The 24,522-nt window shown below is 38.6% G+C and overlaps 1 protein-coding gene and 1 long non-coding RNA gene across 2 annotated transcripts in view; both read left to right on the forward strand.

The window, feature by feature from the left end:
- Nucleotides 1-24,522, forward strand: part of LOC133657233 (uncharacterized) — a 972,718-nt gene that overhangs the window by 164,273 nt on the left and 783,923 nt on the right. The window lies entirely within an intron of this gene.
- On the forward strand, nucleotides 1,372-22,941 carry gfral (GDNF family receptor alpha like). The gene is made up of 9 exons (XM_062059601.1): nucleotides 1,372-1,408; nucleotides 7,423-7,557; nucleotides 7,673-7,729; nucleotides 10,785-10,787; nucleotides 11,752-12,061; nucleotides 16,400-16,656; nucleotides 16,729-16,806; nucleotides 16,878-16,956; nucleotides 22,863-22,941. Exons 1-9 carry the CDS (start codon nucleotides 1,372-1,374, stop codon nucleotides 22,939-22,941), a joined length of 1,035 nt encoding a protein of 344 aa, XP_061915585.1.

A 24,522-nucleotide genomic window follows, 5' to 3' on the forward strand; every position in this document is an offset into this window, starting at 1 on the left:
TTTTGTTAAAATGTGAAAAAAAAAATTGTAAATTGCATCTTACACATCCCCTTGCCATCTTTTGCAACTTATTTCTGTCATTCTCAACTACAGTATACACAAACTAGATGAGGCAATTCCTGAAGGAATTGCATGTGAATGCTCCAATGCTGAAGTTGAACTGAAATCCTGGAATTTTTTTTAAAATAGTTGAAGTAGAGCACACAATTCCCCAACAGGCTGAATATTTTGAAATTGGAACAGTTTGAATCAGATGAAAAATGTGGGTGTTGTGGAACTTTGAAGAATGTCCCATTGATTTCAATGGGAATTTACCAAAAAATGAATGAGTTGAAATTGTTGGTGTTGGAATTTTTCAAATCGGTCGAGAAATGTTGAAGCAGTAACATGTGGAATTGAGAAATGGTATCACGGAATTCCTGGAATTTCGGGAAAACCGGGAATTTTTCCAGTTCAAAAAACAACTTCGTTTTTTGTCCTAAATAAGAGGAATGTTTTGACGGTAGAATGGTTGAAGTGGGTTGAAAAATGTGGGAGGAGTAGTCACCAGAAAAAAGGGTGGAAATAGGGCTTAGGAAAACCAAGAATTCTGAAAAATCCTGGAATTTTTTTTAACTTGGAAAACGGGTAGTTTTCATTTGCAGAATAGTGGAATGTGTTGAAGGTGGAATGGTTTGAATAGTTTTAAACATGTGGAAATGGTGGAAGTTTGAAAAATGGCCAATTAATTTTGAATGGGAAAAATGTCCCGGAAAACCTGGAATTCTGGGAAATCTGGGAAATTTTGGAATTTGTCAAGGGAAAGCTGGCGATTCCCAAATAGGCTGAACAGTTCGAAGTTGGAACGGTTTGAATCGGCTGAACAATGTGGAAAGTAGAGGGCGCCAAAATCTGGAGAAGAAGGATGATAATACGTTTAAATAGATTAATTTTAGTGTAGAAAACCATATGTGGGAATGCTTTACACAATTATTAAATACAACAGCTCATCTCAAAATCTGGCCATGGTTTTAACGATTTTAGTCTTTTGGTATTAATGTTATCCAACAAACAGTTTTAGGTACCTGCAGTAACTTTACATGCACTATAGATCATGCCGGAGATTTCATTGTTACCTGATGGTGGTTGTAAAGTGCAGCAACCCCCACCACTGTAAACACCTTAGGCCAGAATGTGGGCAATGTGTGTGTGTGTGTGTGTGTGTGTGTGTGTGTGTGTGTGTGTGTGTGTGTGTGTGTGTGTGTGTGTGTGTGTGTGTGTGTGTGTGTGTGTGTGTGTGTGTGGTGTGTGTGTGTGTGTGTGTGTGTGTGTGAGAGTGTCAGCTTGTACATAAAGACATGAGAGCTTCAAGCAGATCAGTGCTTGGCCACCATGCAGAGAAACCACATGGGAGATGCTGTCATTCTCGGTGAGTCTGAGTCATTCATCTTTGACATTGTAGTTGTTATTGGTTTTAGGATTATGTGGATGTTGATGATGTCAGGAGCGGATTAAAGTGAGCTTTACACATCACGGTGTCTCTGTGTATTAAATATTTCCAGTGGCGTGTCAAATACTAACTAATACTGAGGTTAATAATAATAAAATGACCTAAAATGATGCATACTTAGCCTTGGTCACATTTTAAGTCAAAGGGAGTGTTTTAATTTGTTGAATGAGTCTCTTTTAGCTGAAGACAACACAGGAAGATTAAGTAAAAATCGCGGGGGAAAAAATAGGGCCAAATATCAATCAATCAATCAATCAATGTTTATTTATATAGCCCTAAATCACAAGTGTTGAGCAGTGATCGTATTTCTCATTATAATATACTATATGTATGAATAGTTAATTAAAGACAATAATAAAATTAGCCCCTCAGCTAGGTTTTAGGGACCTGTGTTAGGCATATTAATCTCCATGTCCAAAATGACTGTCCCGGTTATGGATGTGTTGGCAAGGTGAGGTGGACCTAAAAACAAGAAAGCTCAAAAGTTTAATCCAATATAGAAAACAAAAGTAAAAGTGTCCAAAACACACAAAACAAACAACTTGTATATGCATATGTATATTAGTGATGGGTCCGGCAACACAGATGCATCGGCGCATGCGTCAAGCTCATAGAGCGGAACCCTGTGTCGGTGCGCGTACCGCTTTTACAAAGTCACGTGACCTATCATGAGCTGTTTTGGTCACGTGACCGATACGCGAACTGTGTCGCACTGACGCCTCCTATGTGCCCTGTGAGCAACGTTCCCTCTAAGGTGCGCGCCTGCGCAATTGCGCACTGCTCAAGCGTCCTCTGCGCACAGCAAATATATGCCGCGCACCAAATCAAACCCATCTGAATTCTAAACAAAATAAACACATTTATTCTGTGTAATTTTGCAATGCAACTCTGAGTGACAGTGACAACAAGCGGCCCTAACGGTGTTCGTCAACACCGTGCAATTGAACACCGTTCAATTATTGCAACGTCTATCGAGATGCTTCGAGGACAGGATTTATAGCGATCACTTTATTGAGCAAAACTGTTTATATTCGGCCATAACCACACCAAAAACATGAGTAAAAAATTTCTATCTCGAAAAACTAGTCATTTTCTGCCGTACAAACCAGGCCAAAACCAACTTGTCATCTGTCACCAACACGCATACCACTAAACCACTGGTGTGTTTATGGCCACACAAAAAGTCGGACAACTCAAACACCACACAAAGTTACACTATGACTCCTCAGTTATACATGTGCTTATTATTATTCTACTGTCATTTATTATTAATGTTAATTTATTTATATTAATCATGGAATGCTGTTACTAGAGAAAGTTACAGGAATTAATGCACACTTCATCCTATGCTTACATTTCATTGTGCAACCTGAGGATGTTTAAGGGGAATTAGATGTGATCTCTGAAAGGGGTACACATGATTTCCAAAGCAGGACCCCCACCCAAACATATTGTACAATACTAATCCATAGCTTATGAAAAACAAGATTTATTTTATTTTCATTACAAGTGGGCCAAATCACTAATATTACTAAATAGTCTCATGAAAATGACTCCTCTCATTTGAGTGTTATAATAAAAGATTGGTTTGAGACAGGTGTGCTGCTGGTATTGCCACATGTGATGTTGCTCACATGTGCTCCACTGAATGCTCAGGGAGTTTTTGTGTTTGCTCACACACATGAACAATTAGAGGGAACATTGCCTGTGAGCGGGTCTTTTCTACAGCCGGAGAAATAATAACTAAGAAGACAAATCGTCTAAAATTGAATAAGTTGGAAAAACTGTTTTTTTTAAATAAAAATGTGTAAAAAAACCAAAAAAAAACCATTCCCAGTCCACAAGCATCATCATTCACAACACGTTCTCTTCGATTTCCATTTTATGATACATGTTCACATTATTTATTGACTATCTAAAAAAGATAAAAACATATTTTTATTTAAATGAAGATATGAAATAATCCTAAATGAAATACAACGACTTGGTTTATTTATTGTATATACTAGGTCATAAAATCAGTGTCAGTTGAGTCGGTCCATAGGTTGCCTGTAGGGATTGTTTATGTCCAGCGGATGTCAGTATTTAGTGACACAGTATCAACACAGTATCATTACAGTTTTGCAATGTGTCGAAACGCTTCATGACACCTCATCAACCCATCACTAATGTATATGTATATGTATGTGTATATGTATATGTATATGTATATGTATATGTATATGTATATGTGTAAAGTTTGGACACACCTCCTCATTCAATGTGTTTTCTTTATTATTATTTTCATGACTATTTACATTGTATATTGTCCCTGAAAGCATCACAACTATGAATTAACACATGTGGAATTATGTACTTAACAAAAAAAAAAGAGGAAATAACAGAAAACATGTTTTAAATTCTAGTTTCTTCAAAATAGCCACCCTTTGCTCTGATTACTGCTTTGTACACTCTTGGCTTTCTCTCAATGAGCTTCAAGCAGACCTGTGAAGTGACAACCATTTCAGGTGACTACCTCATGAAGCTCATTGAGAGAATGCCAAGAGTGTGCAAAAAATAATAGGCTGTATGTACGTGTATATATGTGTATGTATGTATATGTGTGTGTGTTTATATATATATGTGTGTATATATATGTGTATGTATGTGTACGTATATATATATATATATATATATATATATATATATATATATATATATATATATATATATATATATATATATATATATATATATATATATATATATATATATATATATATATATATATATATATATATGTATACGTGTATATATATATATATATATATATATATATATATATATATATATATATATATATATATATATATACATATCCAATTCATACATATACAATTAGAATTGCGTTAGGTCATTTGTTTCATGCATTTCCTTTATGTTGGAATATCAGCGCTAAGTTGTTTTGTATCTTATGTATGTTATATTAATTTACATTTTTAATTTACAATTTGTTATTTGCCTAACAACCTTTAACACTTTTACCAATGCCTGAGTGACATGAGGAACATATCTTAAATCTCTTGGAGATGTTTGGTGCCACCTGTTGGTTTGCATGAATAAATCACTAAATCTCTAGTAAAAAGACTGTTTCTTTAGGGAAAAATGCTGCAAAATGTTTTACTGAAATGTTGCCCTAGTACTTGTCTAGTACACCACCTCGATTATCAAATATTGTGCGGAACAAAGTGTCATTCTGTCAATCAAGTGCCCAGACAAAGAGTGAGTCAGTCGCTGTGCTTTTTGTCAATGAAAATAACCAAAAAATAACGCATTTCGGGCCTGATTAACTAAAGGTTTGCGTGTACCAAAACACGTGCAAACCAGATAGCACACGCAAAGCTGATCTACTAAATGTTTGCAAAGTGGAATTGTGTCTGTTAAGCGAGCAGAATGAGGCATGCAATCCATTTTGCTTCTGTCTTCATTAATATACAAAATATATCCTGATTAGCAAAACACTGGAAGGAGAAGATGCAAATATAAGGATTTAGCATGCGCAATGTGATTTATCAACACTCATCACGGTTTTGCGAGCACTATCTTGCGTTTTAATTAGCATGATCAGAAGGACGTGCAAGCTAACAGTTCCACACACGTCTGCTGGATCAGTGCAGACAGACGAGAATCATCCGTCCTACGCGTGTGTGTCAACATTTTGGGCGATCAAAAATGAAAAATATTAGATATCATCTATTTAGCAACATCATTTAATAATTTTATAGCTGCTACAGGACTTAAGGGGCTGATTAAAATGATTTCAACTGATCGTTTTAGTGTCATTTAATATATTTTTAATGGTTTTTACACATAGAATATATTTTATATTTTTTGTACTGCAAAAAAACCTTGCATTTTTTGCATCTTAAGTGCAGCCTTTTATCAATGGGTGCACCTTCTGCTGTAAAAGAAAAGTGGTTTCATTGCTGATGCACTGACGAATTGCTTCTAAAATGCCCATAAAAAGTGGTACATGTCTAATGCTCATTCGGAAACAGCAAAACGCCACAGGTAGCAGCATGGCAACATGAATCCGCGGTAAATGAGTCTGCACCACTTTTCAATTGCACACGCAGTCTTAATAAATTGCACGCAACACGTGTCAGGAAGTGTTGGTGACGAACCCCAAGATGCAGAGATGGCAGGCTTGTTGCAGGAAAAGATGACATTTAATGTCAAAAATAAAATGCAGGGAAACAGGAATCAGGAACCAGGAAACAGGCAAACTGGAAACAGCTAACAGCAAACAGGAACCAGGAAACAGCTAACAAAACTCCAGCACTGACTGGAGGGCGAGGCTGGTATAAATAGTAGCCGGCTGATTGACACCAGGTGTGGCCAGGCTGCCAATCAGCCGCAGGTGAGGGGAAACAGAGCTCAGGGACACAAGCAGGAAACTGAACCAAAATAGGAGGAAATAAAACACAAAACACAGAGGAAAAACTAAAACATAACCAACCTGTCAGTGACAAGCCTGACAACACGCCCACTAATAGTACACATTATTTTATAAATTGCTCACGCTGTTTAGCGCGTGGTATTTGGAGCTTAGTAAATCAGGCCCAGACAGTGTTTTGCCATTTTCCAGTTCAAAGAAATTCAACAAATACAAATTCTGGTTGACATTCTCGTTTTTTTATAGGACTTCTCTGTGCTCACGTCTGCAGCCATGCCAGCAGCACACACCTTGACTGTGCCATCCCTACTGACGCCCACATTGCATTTGTATGCAAAAATCCTAAGGCGCTTGTCAGGAGCGTCTGCGAGGGTAAAGTTAACTTTTTTTTTTTATTCACAGGTTGCTGCATTGCTGACGAAATAATGATATTGACATTACCTTGAGGCCTTTTCTTTGAATGACTTCTCATCTTCAACACAATAAGGGTGAGCCGTAGCCCGCGGCAACGTTCGTACGAGCTGATAAATACAGTACACAACATGGCGTGGCTTAACCGCCTCTGTTATGTATTCGACAGCAGCGGGTGCAGAACACCCGTTTGTTTAAAACAGTGTTTTTCAACTACTGTGCCATGAGATACAGTCTGGTGTGCCGTGGGAGATTATCTAATTTCACCTATTTGGGTTAAAAATATTTTTTGCAAACCAGTAATTATAGTCTGCAAATGATGTGTTGTTGTTGAGTGTCGGTGCTGTCTAGAGCTCGGCAGAGTAACCATGTAATACTCTTCCATATCAGTAGGTGGCAGCCGCTAGCTAATTGCTTTGTAAATGTCGGGAACAGCGGGAGGCGGCGTGCAGGTAAAAAGGTGTCTAATGCTTGAACCAAAAATAAACAAAAGGTGAATGCCCCTATGAAAAGGCAATGAAGCTTAGGGAAAGGCTATGCAGAACGAAACTAAAACTGAACTGGCTACAAAGTAAACAAAAACAGAATGCTGGACGACAGCAAAGACTTACTGTGGAGCAAAGACGGCGTCCACAAAGTACATCTGAACATGACATGACAAAAAGGATCAAAACAACTGAAATATTCTTGATTGCTAAAACAAAGTAGATGCAGGAAATATCTACAGGAAAATACCAAAAAAAAAGAGAAAAAGACACCAAAATAGGAGTGCAAGACAATAACTAAAACACTACACAGGAAAACAGCAAACAACTCCAAATAAGTCAGGGTGTGATGTGACAGGTGGTGACAGTACACCTACTTTGAGACAAGAGCTAAATTGATGCATGGTTGGTTATGGTTTAAAGTCATATCCAACAACGACTTTTTACTGTCAACTGAGTTTCGTTTTTTAATGATTTCTGCTGGTGGTGTGCCTCCGGATTTTTTCCAACGCAAAAGATGTGCCTCGGCTCAAAAAAGGTTGAAAAACACTGGTTTAAAAACTATTTTGTTTTCTCTGCTGGGCTTGTTTTTCACCCTTTAGGTTGCCATGTAAAAGATTCGGAGGTGTGCAACATGACCGTCCAGGCTGTGTTAGACCAATTTCCTCCACTGAGAGCGTGTGAGGAGCTTTGTGGCGCCATTCAAGAGCTGGTGGCACAATGCGAGCCAGAGCCAGGTGCAGTTTTTGTCATAACTCTCCACATATTACATGTGTTGTTTACCAAAGGCGTGCACACGTGAGGCCTTTGTCAATAACAAGCTATGAACTAATTGTCTTATTTGTGCAGCAGCTCTACAAAAGAGAACCTCACTGACTGGCTGGCAGTCCAACACTTTAATAAACTTTGGTAATAAATTAAAGCACTGCAAATTATTTGCCATTTAAAATGATATTTCTAGAACATTTTGGGGTAATTTTGCCTATTTTTCACAATCATTATGAGAGAAAACAAAAAGACATGTATTTTTTTTAGGCATTCTAACTCGTAAATAAAAGTCTGCTTACAATGGAGTCAATGAGAGGTCCTCTATTCCAGTGTTTTTCGACCACTGTAGTGTGCCGTGAGATATTGTTTGGTGTGCCGTGGGAAATTATGCAATTTCACCTAGATGGTCGAAAAAATATTTTTTGCAAACCAATAATTATAATCCGCAAACAATGTGCCGTTGTAGAGTGTCTGCGCTGTCTGGAGATCAGCAGAGTAACCATGTAATACTCTTCCGTACCAGTAGGTGGCAGCAGGTAGCTCATTGCTTTGTAGGCCTACTTTGAGACAAGAGAATTAATGATGGTTACGGTTTGAAGTCATATCGAACATTTGTGCCAGGTATTTGATGAGAACGACTTTATATTGTCAATATAGGCTATTGAGTTTCGTTTTTAACATTTTCTGCTGGTGGTGCCTGTCATGTATTGGTTACTCGGGTCACAGGACAATACTGGAACCATTGTAAGGGGAACTTAAGGGCGGGGGACACAGGATATGATGACATGTGTTGTGTGTTGGACACTTGGAAGTGGAAATATTAAGAGCGGGAATAAAATCTAAACATCAGACATGGAATTGATTAGCTGGACTCTCGACTCAAATGACAAAATCTTTTCGACGAGGAAAAGAGGTTCGGGGGAGCCTGGCTGCCCTGATGGAACCATTGCTGCGGGATACGTGAGAGATTCCTGGGACAAATGGAGAATCATGTGCCTCTCAGTCCTTTCCATCGAGGACGTGGAAGACATCTACCTATTTGTAACCATGATCGCGGGATACCTGCTAATTGGGCTGGGCATTGCTCTGGTGTATTGTCAAATTCGGAAGACGATGGCAGCCACTCAAGGAAGCAAAGGCTGTTCACCGCAATGGAAGGATTGGGTCGGGCTGTGGGATCACAGTCTGGGGCGATTTCTGAACTGAATCGCAAGATGGATCACATCATGGAGAAGCTTGTTGAAAGGGAAACATTGGATATAAGAGCCAACATGGATGAATAGAACAGACAAGCCATTGTAATGTCTGCTCGCGGAAAAACACAAATCCTAATCTACGATTTGACTCCCTCGAATGGCCTTGACGCTGCAACAACAGGAGCAGGCTGTTCTGTAAACATCCCCTAGGACTCTCAAAGATGGGCGCTTTTGACCTCCCTCCCTCCTTAACGACACCCGGAAGTCGAACTTTGCTTGCATTGCATGCAGAACGGCCCCGGGCCTATGGACACAACACCACTACACCCAAAGACAATGGGCATATACACAAACACACACCCCACCCCCACCCAACGCCTTCATCACCACTTGATTCCCCTTCAGGGTGATGGAAATGTAAATTCAGTTCTTTTATGTCTGGTACATGTTAAAGAATGGACGATAATAAAGCATCCTGAAAAGGCAGAAAAAGACAACACGCTTTCTTTTGGTGTATTATTACACTTAGATTGCTAATAAGTGAACTAATAAGTGACAAGTTTGGCACACAACAATGGCGACGAGGACGGGATAGTTTTCAATGAAAAAAATGTGCCTTGGCTCAAAAAAGGTTGAAAAAACACTGCTCTATTCCGCCCACAAAGCCCTCTAAATCAGGGGTCCCCAACCTTTTTCAGTTGAATACAGGCATTATTTTCAGGGACCGGCTTTCCCCCCGTGCCAGATAAATACAGCAAATTTAGCTGAATTAGTGGGAGCCCTGGGCTTGCGTCCTCAGCAGGTTACCATCAACCTGCTGGGTACTGCTGATGGAATTCAGCCTTTGAATACAATATGTCACATTGATATTTATTTTGTTCATTAATGTGCATTGTATCATGTCACAAAGTTGTAACAAATAGAACCAATTCCAATGAGGAATTTTATCGTACAACTGTAAGTCGTTTAGAAATTATTATATATGTTTCTGTGCGGCCCGGTAGCAAATGAATGCAACAACAATACTACATTTACATTTTGTGGCTTGAATATTAACCAAGTATTAGTGATATTGTTATTATAAGTGCTAACGCAGACAAACTATTTTTAGCGCGCACATTGTTACAGAGAGCTAACTGGCTTGTTGCTGCTATGTTGATGTTGTGAGCTTGGTGAGCTGCTTTCTCGCCTCAGAGCTGTTGAAAGTTTAAGGGGTCACCAACGCGGTGCCCGCGGGCACCAGGTCGCCCGTAAGGACCAGATGAGTAGCCCGCTGGCCTGTTCTAAAAATAGCTCAAATAGCAGCACTTACCAGTGAGCTGCCTCTATTTTTTAAATTGTATTTATTTACTAGCAAGCTGGTCTCGCTTTGCTCGACATTTTTAATTCTCAGAGAGACAAAACTCAAATAGAATTTGAAAATCCAACAAAATATTTTAAAGACTTGGTCTTCACTAACTGACAAAGAAACAGATAACAGATTTGGTGTCCAGTTCAAAGTGTGACATGATTTATTTAAAAATTTGAGAGTTGACTTTTGTATTTTACATCAGTTATTAATTGTACAAACATGGTGCAAAGTAATTCATGATTTGTTAAAAAATGTTAGTGGCTAGCTAGTTAAAATGGGATATTGTGATTTCACAAGACTGTCTTAGAAGTGATCATTTGAAAATGTTCAATTTGAAAAATGTGCACTTAGAGAAAAAATATAAAAATAAAGTGTTGCATATTGATATTTATCTGTTTCTATATATATTTATTGTGAGAAATCATTAAGATGATCAGTGTTTCCAACAAGATAAATATCATTAATTATTAATAATAACATAAGGGTAAAGGTAAATTGAGCAAATTGGCTATTTCTGGCAATTTATTTAAGTGTGTATCAAACTGGTAGCCCTTCGCATTAATCAGTACCCAAGAAGTAGCTCTTGGTTTCAAAAAGGTTGGTGACCCCTGTTCTAGATCATCAATTATATCTCTCACCTTGATAGTAGAAGGTTGATGACACAATCCAACAAGTTGGTCAACTTTGGCATCCAATTTAGACGGACACAAAAAGACGCTTGGTTCCACTCCCCTTTTTTCTTTGCAAGGATTATGATTCATTCAAACGGGAATATATGAGCATCCTATCAATCGGCATTCTATTGACAGCAGACATTATACAGTAAGTGATGTTTAATTATGTTTGTTGGCTCTCCTGAAGTCTGCCGGGAGTTTTAATCAGTGACGTTGTGAAATTGAAGCTTAAAATGAGCAAGATATGTAAATATCACATGTTATTATGAATGTGCCTGTTATTACATTACATATATACTTACAGTGTGTGTATATTAAACCCTGTTGGAGATGTTTGGATGTTTTTAGGCAGAATAAAGCGGCTTCCATAGGCTCCATTGTACGCAGACTTTTGATCGCATTTATTTACGAGTTAAAGTGCACACAAAAAAGAAAAACTGTTCTTGTCTTGCATAAGGATTTGGAGTTTGAGGCAAAATTCCCCCCCCAAAAAGGTCAGTTCCCCATTAAGAGGCATTTACTTATTTTTAGTCATTGACTTTACATCATAATCTTAATTTTAACATGAATATTTATATTTTTTCTAATCTAGTTTAAACTGTTAAAATTGAGAAAATAACTATTCTAATGAGAACTTAGTTTTCCCCAAAAAGAAAATCTTGTTTAAAGACTCTGCAACATTCCAAAAATGTTTAATTTAGGAATTGCACGTTGAATAATGCTTGTTTTCAGAATTAAATACGTATTTCCATCTTAAAAGATAAACAAATGTTAATTTAAAATGCCTTAACAAGTTAAATTTAGCTGCATGGACAGATCATTTCACTATTTTTTTTAATTTTGTCAGCTCTTTTTTGCAGTGTGACACTTTAATGAAATAATAACATGACACCTAAAACAAATATATATATATATTTTTATTTTATTTTATTTTTTTTGTAGATGCTGTTGGATCCTGCACGGACCAAATGAGACTTTGTGTGAGTGACGCTTCGTGCAACAAGAATCTGGCGCGCGTCCTTCAGGCTTGCACGGCAGGCCGCTGTGACCCAGACCGCTGTGGACGAGAAACGCGACATTTCTACACCAGCATACCGCATAACCTCGCCGAGACGCTGGTCATGTGTGAATGTGATCCCGCAGATCACAGCTGTCTACAGATGAGAGTAGCTCTGCACGGCAACACGTGTGGTGAGGACACTTTGGTCTGTCAGGAGGCGGTCAGACGATGTGTTGAGGACCAACACTGCAGGTATGTCCTGTGTGTTATAAGGGGTACTTTTTGCAGTATTTAAATAGTCATTTATTATGCAAAAAAAACTTTTAATCATGTTCTAACAAGTAAGTAATTACATTTTATTTATAAAGCGCTTTTCACAGATAAAATCACAAAGCGCTGTACAAAACATAGGTGAAGTAAAACAACAATTCAATTAAAACAACAGGGTGCATTAACTAAAAAAGCTTTACTAAAAAGAGACGTTTTCAAATGTTTCTTAAAAGTGTCAACACAGTAAAGATCACGGAGGGACTGGGGCAAATTGTTCCAGAGTCTGGGAGCTATAGCCTGGAAAGCCAGGTCTCCACGGGTTTTAAAACAAGTTGTTGGGATATTTAGACGACCCTGACCTGAAGACCGGAGGCTGCGCCCTGAAGAGTAGGGGCATAACAAGTCAGTGATGTACTGAGGGGCCCCACCATGCAACGCACGGAATGTCAGGACTAAAATTTTAAACTCAATGCAGAATTTAACTGGAAGCCAATGAAGACTGGATCAAATGGGGGTGATATGAGCTGTTCTGGGTGCACCGGTCAAAAGTCTGGCAGCTGCATTTTGTACAGTGTGAAGTCTCTTTAGCGTTGACTTGTTGAAATGAGTGAAAAGAGAGTTGCAATAGTCAATGCGAGATGAAATGAACACACAAATGATCATTCCGAGACCCAATTTTGACAACAAATTTCTCACTTCAGAAATATTTCTGAGATGATAAAAAACGTTTTTGGTCAGTTGACGACAGTGACCCTTTAAAGACATGGACTGATCAAACACAACCCCAAGGTTTCTGAGGCTGCTTTTAACAGACGCACCCACAGCACAAAGGGAGTTTTTGATCAGGGGGATCTTTTTATCGGGAGCAATTGTCAGAGTTTCCGTTTTGTTAGAATTTATCTGGAGGAAATTTGAGGACAACCAGTTTTAGATACAGGATACGCACTCCAAGAACTCAGATAAAAAGTGAAACTCTGACCCATTGAAGGAGCATAACAGTTGAATAGCATCTGCATAGAAATGATAAGAAACATTTTTAAAACGACTGATCAACCTCCCAAGCAATAATGTTTCCCTTGAGCAGGGATGCCCAAAGCGGGGCTCGCGGGCCAATTTTGGCCAGTCAAAGGTTGGCTACCAAATTTGATACTTATTCATACTAACGTATTTCAAGACTATCTATAATGGCATGTCTTCGAGGCTACACGGTAAAAAAAAGTCTGTAGATTTCACTGTAAAAACCTGGCAGCTCAGTTGCCAGAAACCATCAGTGGTACCATTTTTCCATTCTGCACTACAGGCAGGCCAGTCTAGAATAATGATGATGAAACCACGCTGTTACAACACGTGGTTTGGCGTTGTCTTGCTGAAATAAGCAGGGGCGTCCATGATAACGTTGCTTGGATGGGAACATATTTTACTGTAAAAACCTGGCAGCTCAATCGCCAGAAACCATCAGTGGTACCATTTTTCCATTTACACTAATGTACTGTAAAAACAGGGAACATATATTTTAGCAGCTCCGTTGCCAGAATTTTGCAGTAAAAACAAAATGGTACTGTTTTTCAATTCATAGTAATGAACTGTAAAAAAAAAAAAATGGCTGTAGATTTTGCGTAAAAATCTGGCAGCCAGAATTTTAACGTGAAAACAACAGTTACAATTTTTCAATATATTATATATACTATAGTAAATCTCCCTGTAAAATTATGTCGACTGAGCTGCCATTTTTTTTTAAAATTGTAAAATCTATAGATTTTTTTTTTACAGGTTAACTAGTTGCGTTTGTATTTTAGACCCCTGCTCTAAGTTGTGAGTTTTTGCTTCTCTATGAAGAAGGATAATCTTGGTCGCCATGTTTTCCCCACGTCCTATAAGGAAAACCTAAACCCTTAGCAATTTAGCATCCTGTCTATGTCTAATCTGTCTGGGTAAAGTTGGAAAGAGATGAAATATCTAGGAGGAACTGGCTACAAAACATCACTTGGAAATGGCAAAAATCTATAGATGACCTTTTAGAATGTTTTGAGGTTAAAGTCTACATAAAGGATGCAGAGTTGCATGTTAACTCATCGTATATTTATTTAAATCGCAGTTTGGCTGGCCATTGTCTCATTTTGGTCGTGGCCTATTATGACTGTCTTGGACTTTTTGTGTTATTTATCATGTCTTTTCCTGTCCAACACTCTTATTTTGGTTCACTTTCCTGTTTTGGTCTTTCTTTCTTTGACTTCACTACTGCCTTTTGAAGCGTGTTCTCCTCACCTGTTCCTCGTTTGCAATCAGGAGACTCACTTGTCACTGATTGCCAATGAGCAGGGTTTCTCTGTGAGCGTCGCTGTCAGGCTCAAACACAGATGACATCTATTAAACAGACAAGAAGCAAGGAATTAAACAGAGACAGGATTCAATTTGGCTCAATGAGGAGAAACCCGTAGACCTGTACCCTTGTACAGTGTCGTCCCAGGCTCTGACGTCTATTAAACAGACAAGAAGCAAGGAAATAAGCAGACATGATTCAATTTGGCTCAATGAGGAGAAACCCGTAGACCTGTACCCTTGTACAGTGTCGTCCTACGGTCTGACGAAAGGTTGCACGGCTCCTCTTTTATTTGGACTTTCACTGATTACATGGCAACAGCTGTTTCTAAGGGGAGACGGGGGTCGTAAACAGCCGTCACCCTCTGTCACAAAACAGTTAAAAAAAAAGTTGCCTGGAGCTTGCGCCAGGTCCTGCTTAAATCCGCTTTGTAGATCTCGGGTCAAGACAAGATCTTCCTGTGAATTACAATAGATCAAAGAAACCGACACCTTCAAGTCGCTTCCCATCGTACACGGTGGAGTTTTACAAGCCTTTCGATTGGTAAGATCAAAGACAGCTTTTGTCTGCTCGCCAGGAACAGAAAGTTTTGTGATGACTTACATACAATTACTCTGACAGTCGCCTTTCTTGCAACGCTGGTTCATTGTTCCAATGATCCTGCCTTGACTAACTTATCTTGTCTTGCCTAGCCTTGCTTTGCCTTGTTTTTTGTCTAGTTTTGTAAAATATTTCAAATCTATAGTTGTTGTGTTTTTATAGTGTATTATTACTCTATATTGAATAACAGTACCAAAGTGGATTTTACTATAAAACATTTTTTTGCATGAACAATTTGTTGGATTGAAATCATAAGTCGAGCAAATATTTAAGTATGTATCTTTATTGGAACAAAAACATTGTTTTGAAATTCATGATTGTAAAATATTTTGTTTTATTATTAGGGATGATTAAAGTGTAAATGTATGTAATTGTACACAGTACATTTATTTTTGTAATACATTTATTAAGAAAAGATAAGGTACTTTATTAACACATGTTATTAGCACCCTTTTGGGGGCCACACAAATTGATGTGGCGGCCCAGATCTGGCCCCCGGGCCTTGAGTTGGACACCTGTGGTGTAAATTCTTGCATCAAAGTGGAAAAAAATAATTGGAAACTCTTTAGCATGGGGAACATATTCTAAGTAACAAAGACTTAATTTAGAGTAATTTGGACACTAGGGGAACATATAAGGGTTAGGGTTAGGGTTACTAATAAGCAATAATTCTGAGGTTATTGAGGGAAGACTCTTAGTTAATGGCTTGCTGGTTGTATAATAAGGCCATGCAGAATAAGGCATTCACCTTATTCAGTGGCCTAGTGGTTATAGTGTCCGCCCTGAGATTGGTAGGTTGTGAGTTCAAACCCCGAATCATACCAAAGACTATAAAAATGGGACCCATTACCTCCCTGCTTGGCACTCAGCATCAAGGGTTGGAATTGGGGGTTAAATCGCCAAAAATTATTCCTGGGCGTGGCCACTGGTGCTGCTCACTGCTCCTCTCACCTCCCCGGGGGTGATCAAGGGTGATGGGTCAAATGCAGAGAATAATTTCGCCACACCTAGTTTGTGTGTGACAATCATTGCTACTTTAATAAGTACTTAATAATGACTAATTAAGAGCCAATATGTTACTAATTTGCATGTTAATAAGCAACTAATTAATAGTGAATACGTTCCCCATACTAAAGTGTTAACAAAAATTCAAATACACTAATGTGGAACCTGGTGTGACATTCATTTCAAATTGCTGAAAACTGTTATAAAATGGAACCTTTAAATGCCTCACCCATTAAAAAGTGACCAGGGTCATTTAGTTACTCAACTGCAGAGAGGAAGTGTCTAATAGGATAACGTGTTTATTAGTCTAGAATAGGCCTTCATCATTATTTCATATTTCAGTTTCTATCTATCTTACTGTTTATATCTATCCATCCATCCATCCATCCATCTAGAGAATTGTTAGCCAGCTTCCAAGCCGAATGCTGGAGCCCTGCGGCAGCACCGTGCGGCGGCGAAGCTCTTCAAAGTCAATGTTTTGGCCGCCTGGACCCGTCAGACATTCTCGGAGAAGAGTTGAAATGCAGAAAGGCCTTCGTGGCCACGCTGGGCACGGCGCTGCAGCGCCCGTGCACGTGCCAACAAGTGCACGGCCCTGATTTCCTCACATGCATCGTGATACAAGACGTGCTTCACAACAGGTCACATTTCAGTGAGTGGACGCATCCTCAGAGGCTCTTACAAATGTCGATTGAACGATATTTACATTCGGGGTCTATTTTAGGAAGCCATCGGAGAAGTAATGGCCCTTCTACTCCTCCTGCAATCAGTGAGTCGGAGGAAGGTCGCAAAGGGCTCACTGGTAAATGTCCACGTGCAAACACTCCACTTTGTAAAAACATCATCTGAGTTTTTTTTTCTGTCTTTTCCTAGATTATTTGCTTTATAGCGGTGCAGCTGTGCTGCTCCTCGGAATTCTGCCAATGACTTTGGCTGTTTTATATAAAATACGGTGAGTCCACCTCCACAAAGGACAACTGGTAATGAATATTACTAAAACAGTAGAACCTACAGTAGGAAGGGGGATTCATATGGCATCATTTGTGGTGGTTTTCATGACACATGAAACATGACAAATTGTGGGGTTGCACTATACACTTTAGCTGCCAGATGGCAGTAGACTTAGACTTAGACTTAGACTTAGACAAACATTATTGATCCACAAGGGAAATTGTTCCACAAAGTAGGCTCTGCTAAGCCTGCTCAGTGGCCTTGTGGTTAGAGTGTCCGCCCTGAGATCGGTAGGTCGTGAGTTCAAACCCCGGCCGAGTCACACCAAAAACTATAAAAAAATGGGACCCATTACCTCCCTGCTTGGCATTCAGCATCAAGGGTTGGAATTGGGGGTTAAATCACCAAAATGATTCCCGGGCCACCACTGCTGCTGCTCACTGCTCCCCTCACCTCCCGCGGGGTGATCAAGGGGATGGTTCAAATGCAAATATGTTTACGTACGTTTCGGTCTCTGTCGGAGATTTTAAAACGAACACCGCGGTACCAATATCACTACAAGTGATATCAAAGGTGGTATCAGTATCAAAACGAGCAAGATATTTTCAAAAATATGTTTTTTGTAATGTTGTTTAAATATATTTGAGATACTTAGATATTGTTTACAAACGCAAGAAATAAATTAATTGCACATTTGAGTGAAAATGACCGTATTGTAAGCCGCACCGTAATATAAGCCGCACCCACTCAATTTTAGAAGGAAAAAGATGTTTCCATATATAAGACACAGATATATACCAGCACTATCTGCCCTGAGATCGGTAGGTCATGAGTTCAAACCCCGGCCGAGTCATACCAAAGACTATAAAAAATGGGACCCGTTACCTCCCTGCTCGGCACTCAGCATCAAGGGTTGGAATTGGGGGTTAAATCACCAAAATGATTCCCGGGCGCGGCCACCGCTGCTGCTCACTGCTCCCCTCACCTCCCAGGGGGTGGAACAAGGGGATGGTTCAAATGCAGAGAGTAATTTCACCACACCTAGTGTGTGTGTGACTATCAGTGGTACTTTAACTTTAACTTTACAAAGAATGCAAAGAGAAAGGATGGAAAGGATAATGCAGGTATAAAGTAGACTAAAAATGTACCATAGTAGCAATATAAAATATAACATATTTGTAATATTTACATATTATATATACAGTATATAATATATACTGATATATTACATTATATTATATTTTTATACAATATATAACAAATCCCAATTACCATGTACAATATTACAGTATATGTAAGTTGCAGCAAAAACAGGGCAGCATAAAATAGAGAGTAGATCCAGCAGAAAATATACATTAGAAACAAAGAGAGGTAGCTAACATAGAAGCGGTCAGGCAATAGACAGATATCATCTATTGCTGTATGGCGAGTCAATATACAGCTGGATGGACTGCGGAATGAAGGAGTTCTTGAATCAAACACTTGTGGAGTATGACCGCCGCTGTCCCTCAATTGTATGTTGGAGTGAGTGGGCAGGATTGTCCATGATGGCGAGCAGTTTGTCCAGTGACCTCCTGTCCCTCACTGACACAAACGTCTCCAACTACGTGCCAATAGTTTAAGTCCCTTTTGCTGGTGCTGCTCCCCCAACAAACCACTGCAAAGTACAGGGCACTGGCCACAGCAGACTGAAAAAAGATCTCCAACAGCTTGCTGCACACATTAAAGGACCTAAGCTTCCTCAGGAAAAAGAGTATTGTCATGCTCTTCTTGTATGCAGCTTTGCTGTTGTCCTTCCAGTCCAGTCTGCTGTTCAAGTGGACTCCCGAGTACTTGTACTGTACGGCCAGAATGCTGAATATCTTAAAATGGGATTTGTGGCAATTCCAACTTTGACCATGGCGTCAGTTGCTATGTAGAGTGACACTTTCCATCATTTTCAGCAGACCGCATCAACGACCTCTCTTCCTCTCACGGAAGATACACCAAGGAATGGGGCCATATGAGTCCCTTCCCTACTGTGCAAAACCGAACACGATCCTGGTGGTTGACCTTCAGGTTGTCAAAACCATTTTTCATCAGAAACACTTTAATGATGCAATGCATTTTATTAACTGTGGCCATCGTTGAATAAGTAAGAAGTTTACAGCAAATGACTGAAGTCACATTTGAATGTTTCTCATGCAAGTGCATACTTGCCAACCCTCCCGGTTTTACCGGGAGACTCCCGGAATTCAGCGCCTCTCCCGATAACCTCCCGGAATAAATTTTCTCCCGATAAACTCCCGGAATTCAGCCGGAGCTGGAGGCCACGCCCCCTCCAACTCCATGCGGACCTGAGTGGGGACAGCGCGCGACAGTCTGTTTTCACGTCGGCTTTCCCACGATATAAACAGCGTGCCTGCCCAATCACGTTATAACTGTAGAATGATCGAGGACGAGTTCTTGGTTTCTTATGTGGGTTTTTTTGTTAGGCAGTTTCATTAACGTCCTCCCAGTGCGGTAACAACACACAACAACAGCAGTCACGTTTTCGTCTACCGTAAAGCAGTTCGTCTGCCGTAAATAGCAATGTTGTGACACTCTTAAACAGGACAATACTGCCATCTACTGGATAGCCTCCAGAACACTGAAATGCAAGTATTTATTTTATTTATATATATAATAAAATAAATATATATAGCCAGAATTCACTGAAGGTCAAGTATTTCATACGTATATATATATATATATATATATATATATATATATATATATATATATATATATATATATATATATATATATATATATATATATATATATATATATATACACATGTATATATATATATATATATATATATATATACACATGTATATATATATATATATATATATATATATATATATATATATATATATATATATATATATATATATATATATATACTGTATATATATATGAATTACTCGAGTTGGTGAATTCTAGCTGTAAATATACTCCTCCCCTCTTAACCACGCCGCCGACCACGGCCCCCGCCCCCACCAAAAATCTCACGTACCTCTTGGCATACCTTCAAGTACTCCCAGGGGTACTTGAAGGTACCCCCATTTGAGAACCACTGCCCTAAGGGAAACTGGGTAAAACACGGCACACTGACAAAGCTTAACCTATTGTTACTATAACAATCTACAAGGTTAATGCAGTTAGCTTCTCGCTCTTCCCCTCCATTTATCTGCTTTCTTTTGTATTTCAAGTTATCATTGCATATATGAACTGTTGCATTTGAAACAATTGTATTGTTGATAATAGAGGTAATTATTGTTATTATTCATTATCAAAAGTGCCATTTATATTGGTATCAAAACACACCTATTCCCGGCAGCTTATTCACTGTAAATGTTATGTATCTCTGTTGTTGTTTTTATCCAGTTGATTTTATTGTTTTGTTTTTGTACGGTGTCCTTGAGTGCCGAGAAAACCGCCTTATAAGTAAAATGTATTATTGTTTTTATTATTATTATTTCTATTGCTCCATTTGTAGTGCAATAATGTTCATTGTCATTTCTGTGTTATTAATATTTACTTCACTAACTGCTTCTCTGCTATCACATTTCGTATCATATTTGTATATATCGTATTTGCTGAGGTTGTTCTGTTGTTGTTGTTGTCTTAAAAACAGCGATCGGCTGTTTTTAAAAACTTACTGCAAACAATAGTCCAAAAAGCCCCAAGTACAGGGTGAGGTGGCCCTGGGCATTGTTTAAGTTTGAATATTTTTCCCTGTCATTTTTATATGTTAGTTACAAAAAACGATGTCATATATGTTAATATAAAGTACAAATTTCAATTATAAAGTTTCTTGAATCTAAAATCACCCTATCAAAAAATGTAAACTGGTTTGTTCCACCTGGATAGCGGTAGACCAAACTTGGAACACTTCACTCAACACAGACGTCATAAAGTCATCAAAGCTCACCTTTAAGCATTCACACACAAAACACACCAATGACAAAGTGATAGAAAAAAGGTAAAAATAGAATACATCTATCTGTGGCAGCAAAGGAGAAAGTAATGTTCACACACAAAACACACCAATGACAAAGTGATAGAAAAAAGGTAAAAATAGAATACATCTATCTGTGGCAGCAAAGGAGAAAGTAATGTACAAGTTTCACATTTGCACCTCTTTGCACATAACTGTGGTGTGTTCAAGGACCCTTGATGAAAGTTAGAAACAAAGGCTTTACCGCCAGGAGATGCATTAATAATATGATAATGTTGTATTCTGATGATGATAATCTTACAAGAATCAATTAATGTGTACACACTATGAAGTAAATCATATTTCAGTGAATAATGACAGCTTATATGAATATTATTCATATTCTAGCCATTCTATATTGAATTTGTTGGAAATATTTTGCAAAAAAAAACTAAAAACTAAAAAACAATTATGTAGGGGGTTTATCCAGTTATGTTCTAGTATATGTAAATCCCATCTTCAAAAAGTCAAAAACTTTGGGTGTCTTTAAAAGCTGATTTCAAACTAATTTGCTGTCATTTGTTTTTAGCGCCCGGTAACATGCCAAGTGCGTGTGTATGTGACATGGGTCAACAGGTCAAAACAGGAATAATCTGCAGCTGTGAAGACCTCTTTAAAAAAGTGCAAGTCAAAGATCTGTGCACTGTGCTCTCTTTAAGGACCACTTTTTGAATTGGACAATGCAATTTAAAGTTATCAGTTAAAAATCCCTGCTGAAGATGCTCTTTAGGTCTCACAGTCACCTTCCTCAGATGATGTCTCTGTGAAGTTTTGTTGAGTTCACCTGGCTGTAAATTTCCTTTGTAGCCAAAGTAAAACTATTTTGGAGGTGGTGCCATGTACTGCAATGTAGATGTGCTTGTACAAATAAAAACCTCCCCTCTAATAAAACACTGTCTTTCTAATAGACACCAGGGGCCGTACTTATCAAGCTTCTTAGAGTGCCATTTTACACTTAAGTCCTGAGAATTTGCGAAATTTAGTCCTACTCTCAAACTTAAGAATAAAAGCTTTTTATCAACGTTCTTAAGTCTAAGAATCACTCCTACTCTCCACGATATTTAAGAGACCTTCAGAGGTGTCTTAAGTGGTTAGGAGTTGCCAGCAGGGGATGGCACTGAGGCGAGAGAGACGTGCGCGAACGTTCAGGGAACGGAACAATGTTGGGGTTTTTTTTATGACGACCAGCTGATCAAACGGTATCGTTTAGACAGAGCGGATATTATTTTTGTCACAGATTTAATACTTTTCGATTCCTTGTTGATTTCTGCATGTGTCTGCAGTGGGCTAGTATATATAGAGCCACCCACACCAGTTTCAAATTAGTTGCCTAATTAATGAATTGGAAAGAAAATGTTATGACAATAGCGTATGTGTGTGGCCGTGAGGTGAGTGACGTCAGTGAGTGTGTGGGCGATAGAAGAGAGGGAGCGGTAGCGTGAGTGCCGGTGGGGACTAGTTTGTTTTGTATTATTTTGCAGTTTATTGTCAAAATATACACTCCCATTGTCCACTTAAATATTTCCAAGATATTTCTTTATTCTTAGACAAGGGATTCCCTTCCGTGATTGGTCATTTCTATGGACACAGAAATGACGTCACCGAAAATTCCGTTTACGGCACATAGTAATGTCGTAATTCAGCTCTGAGTGTGACACTTAAGATTCAGTCCTACACTTCGCTGAAAGTGTGAGTAAGACGCTTGATAACTAACTTTTAAGTGCAGCTTTCAGCGAAGAATTTATTTACTCTTAAGTCAACTCTTAGCAGACTTCTTAGGAGTAATTCTAAGAAGCTTGATAAGTACGGCCCCAGGTCTATTCTGCAGTTTAGTGAATAGAGAATAAACTGTATTTAATTGACCTTGCTTTGTTACACAGGCTGGTGAGAAGACACAACAGACGAGAGGAAACCAGATTCCAGCCTCTTGAAAAAAGTCACTGTGTTGCTCTCATGTAAGATTTCCCCAACTATGCATTTATAAAGTATTTTTGCTATTTGAATGTGTATCAGTCAAGAATGGATTAGAGTTTTGTTGCTAATAATGCAATATTATGTTTATATCTTTTATTTCATGTTTTTTGTTTTTTTTAAATTGAATCAAATAATGTCAGATGTATAAAGTATATATAACTGTTTTTTTAAACATGATCCAATGGGAATGATGGCGATGATAGTGATGAAGTGGAAGCAAGTGAGGCGAAACTGACCGTCTGATTGGATTCAACATGTGTCTTGCCTGCCGTGACTGCATGATGGGATGCAGCTGCAGAACAGGAAACTCACACCTCCAATATCCATCCATCGTTTCTTGTATGATATTCATCCTGTTCGGCGTCACTGGTAAGCTGGAGCCTATCCTATAGCAGACTTTGGGTGAGAGGTGCGGTCCACCCTGGAGCGGTCACCAGTCAATCAAATCAAACTTTATTTATATAGCACTTTTTCATACACAGGCAAGTGGCAAACCCAAAGTGCTGTGATCACACAACACCTTTTGACAAACAACAATTCACTCTCAAAATCACACTTACGAACAGTTTAGAGCAGGGGTGTCCATTACTGTCTTGAGTTTCCAATAGTTTCTACAACTCTTATTTTTCTGTGATAGAGTGATTGGAGCACATACTTGTTGGTCACAAAAAACATTCATGAAGTTTGGTTCTTTTATGAATTTATTATGGGTTTACTGAAACAAAAATGTAGCTGTTTGGCCACAATACCCAGCAATATGTTTGGAGCAGAAAAGATGAGGCCTTTAATCCCAGGAACACCAAACATACTGTCAAGCATGGTGGTGGTAGTATTATGCTCTGGGCCTTTTTTTGCTGCCAATGGAACTGGTGCTTTACAGAGAGTAAATGGGACAATGAAAAAGGAGGATTACCTCCAAATTCTTCAGGACAACCTAAAATCATCAGCCCGGAGGTTGGGTCTTGGGCGCAGTTACACACTTCAAAAGTGGTAAAGGAATGGCTAAATCAGGCTAGAATTAAGGTTTTAGAATGGCCTTCCCAAAGTCCTGACTTAAACATGTGGACAATGCTAAAGAAACAAGTCCATGTCAGAAAACCAACACATTTAGCTGAACTGCACCAATTTTGTCAAGAGGAGTGGTCAAAAATTCAACCAGAAGCTTGTGGATGGCTACCAAAAGCGCCTTATTGCAGTGAAACTTGCCAAGGGACATGTAACCAAATATTAACATTGCTGTATGTATACTTTTGACCCAGCAGGTTTGGTCACATTTTTAGTAGACCCATAATACATTCATAAAAGAACCAAACTTCATGAATGTTTTTTGTGACCAACAAGTATGTGCTCCAATCACTCTATCACAAAAAAATAAGAGTTGTAGAAATGATTGGAAACGCAAGACAGCCATGACATTATGTTCTTTACAAGTGTATGTAAACTTTCGACCACGACTGTATATATATATATATATTTTACCTTCCGGAAGGTAGGTATCGAACCAAGAGCGTTTTAAAAGAAAATTGTTCATATTAATCAATACTAGAAAATAGAAAAGATTGGATT

Source organism: Entelurus aequoreus, linkage group LG09 (assembly GCF_033978785.1).
Source record: "Entelurus aequoreus isolate RoL-2023_Sb linkage group LG09, RoL_Eaeq_v1.1, whole genome shotgun sequence".
Taxonomy (NCBI): domain Eukaryota; kingdom Metazoa; phylum Chordata; class Actinopteri; order Syngnathiformes; family Syngnathidae; genus Entelurus; species Entelurus aequoreus.

Coding starts and splice junctions, on each gene's coding strand:
- gfral (XM_062059601.1), top strand. CDS start 1,372: ATGCAGAGAAACCACATGGGAGATGCTGTCATTCTCG. Junction 12,062..16,399: donor GTTGAGGACCAACACTGCAG/GTATGTCCTGTG, acceptor CCATCCATCTAG/AGAATTGTTAGCCAGCTTCC. Junction 16,957..22,862: donor GCTGTTTTATATAAAATACG/GTGAGTCCACCT, acceptor TTTGTTACACAG/GCTGGTGAGAAGACACAACA.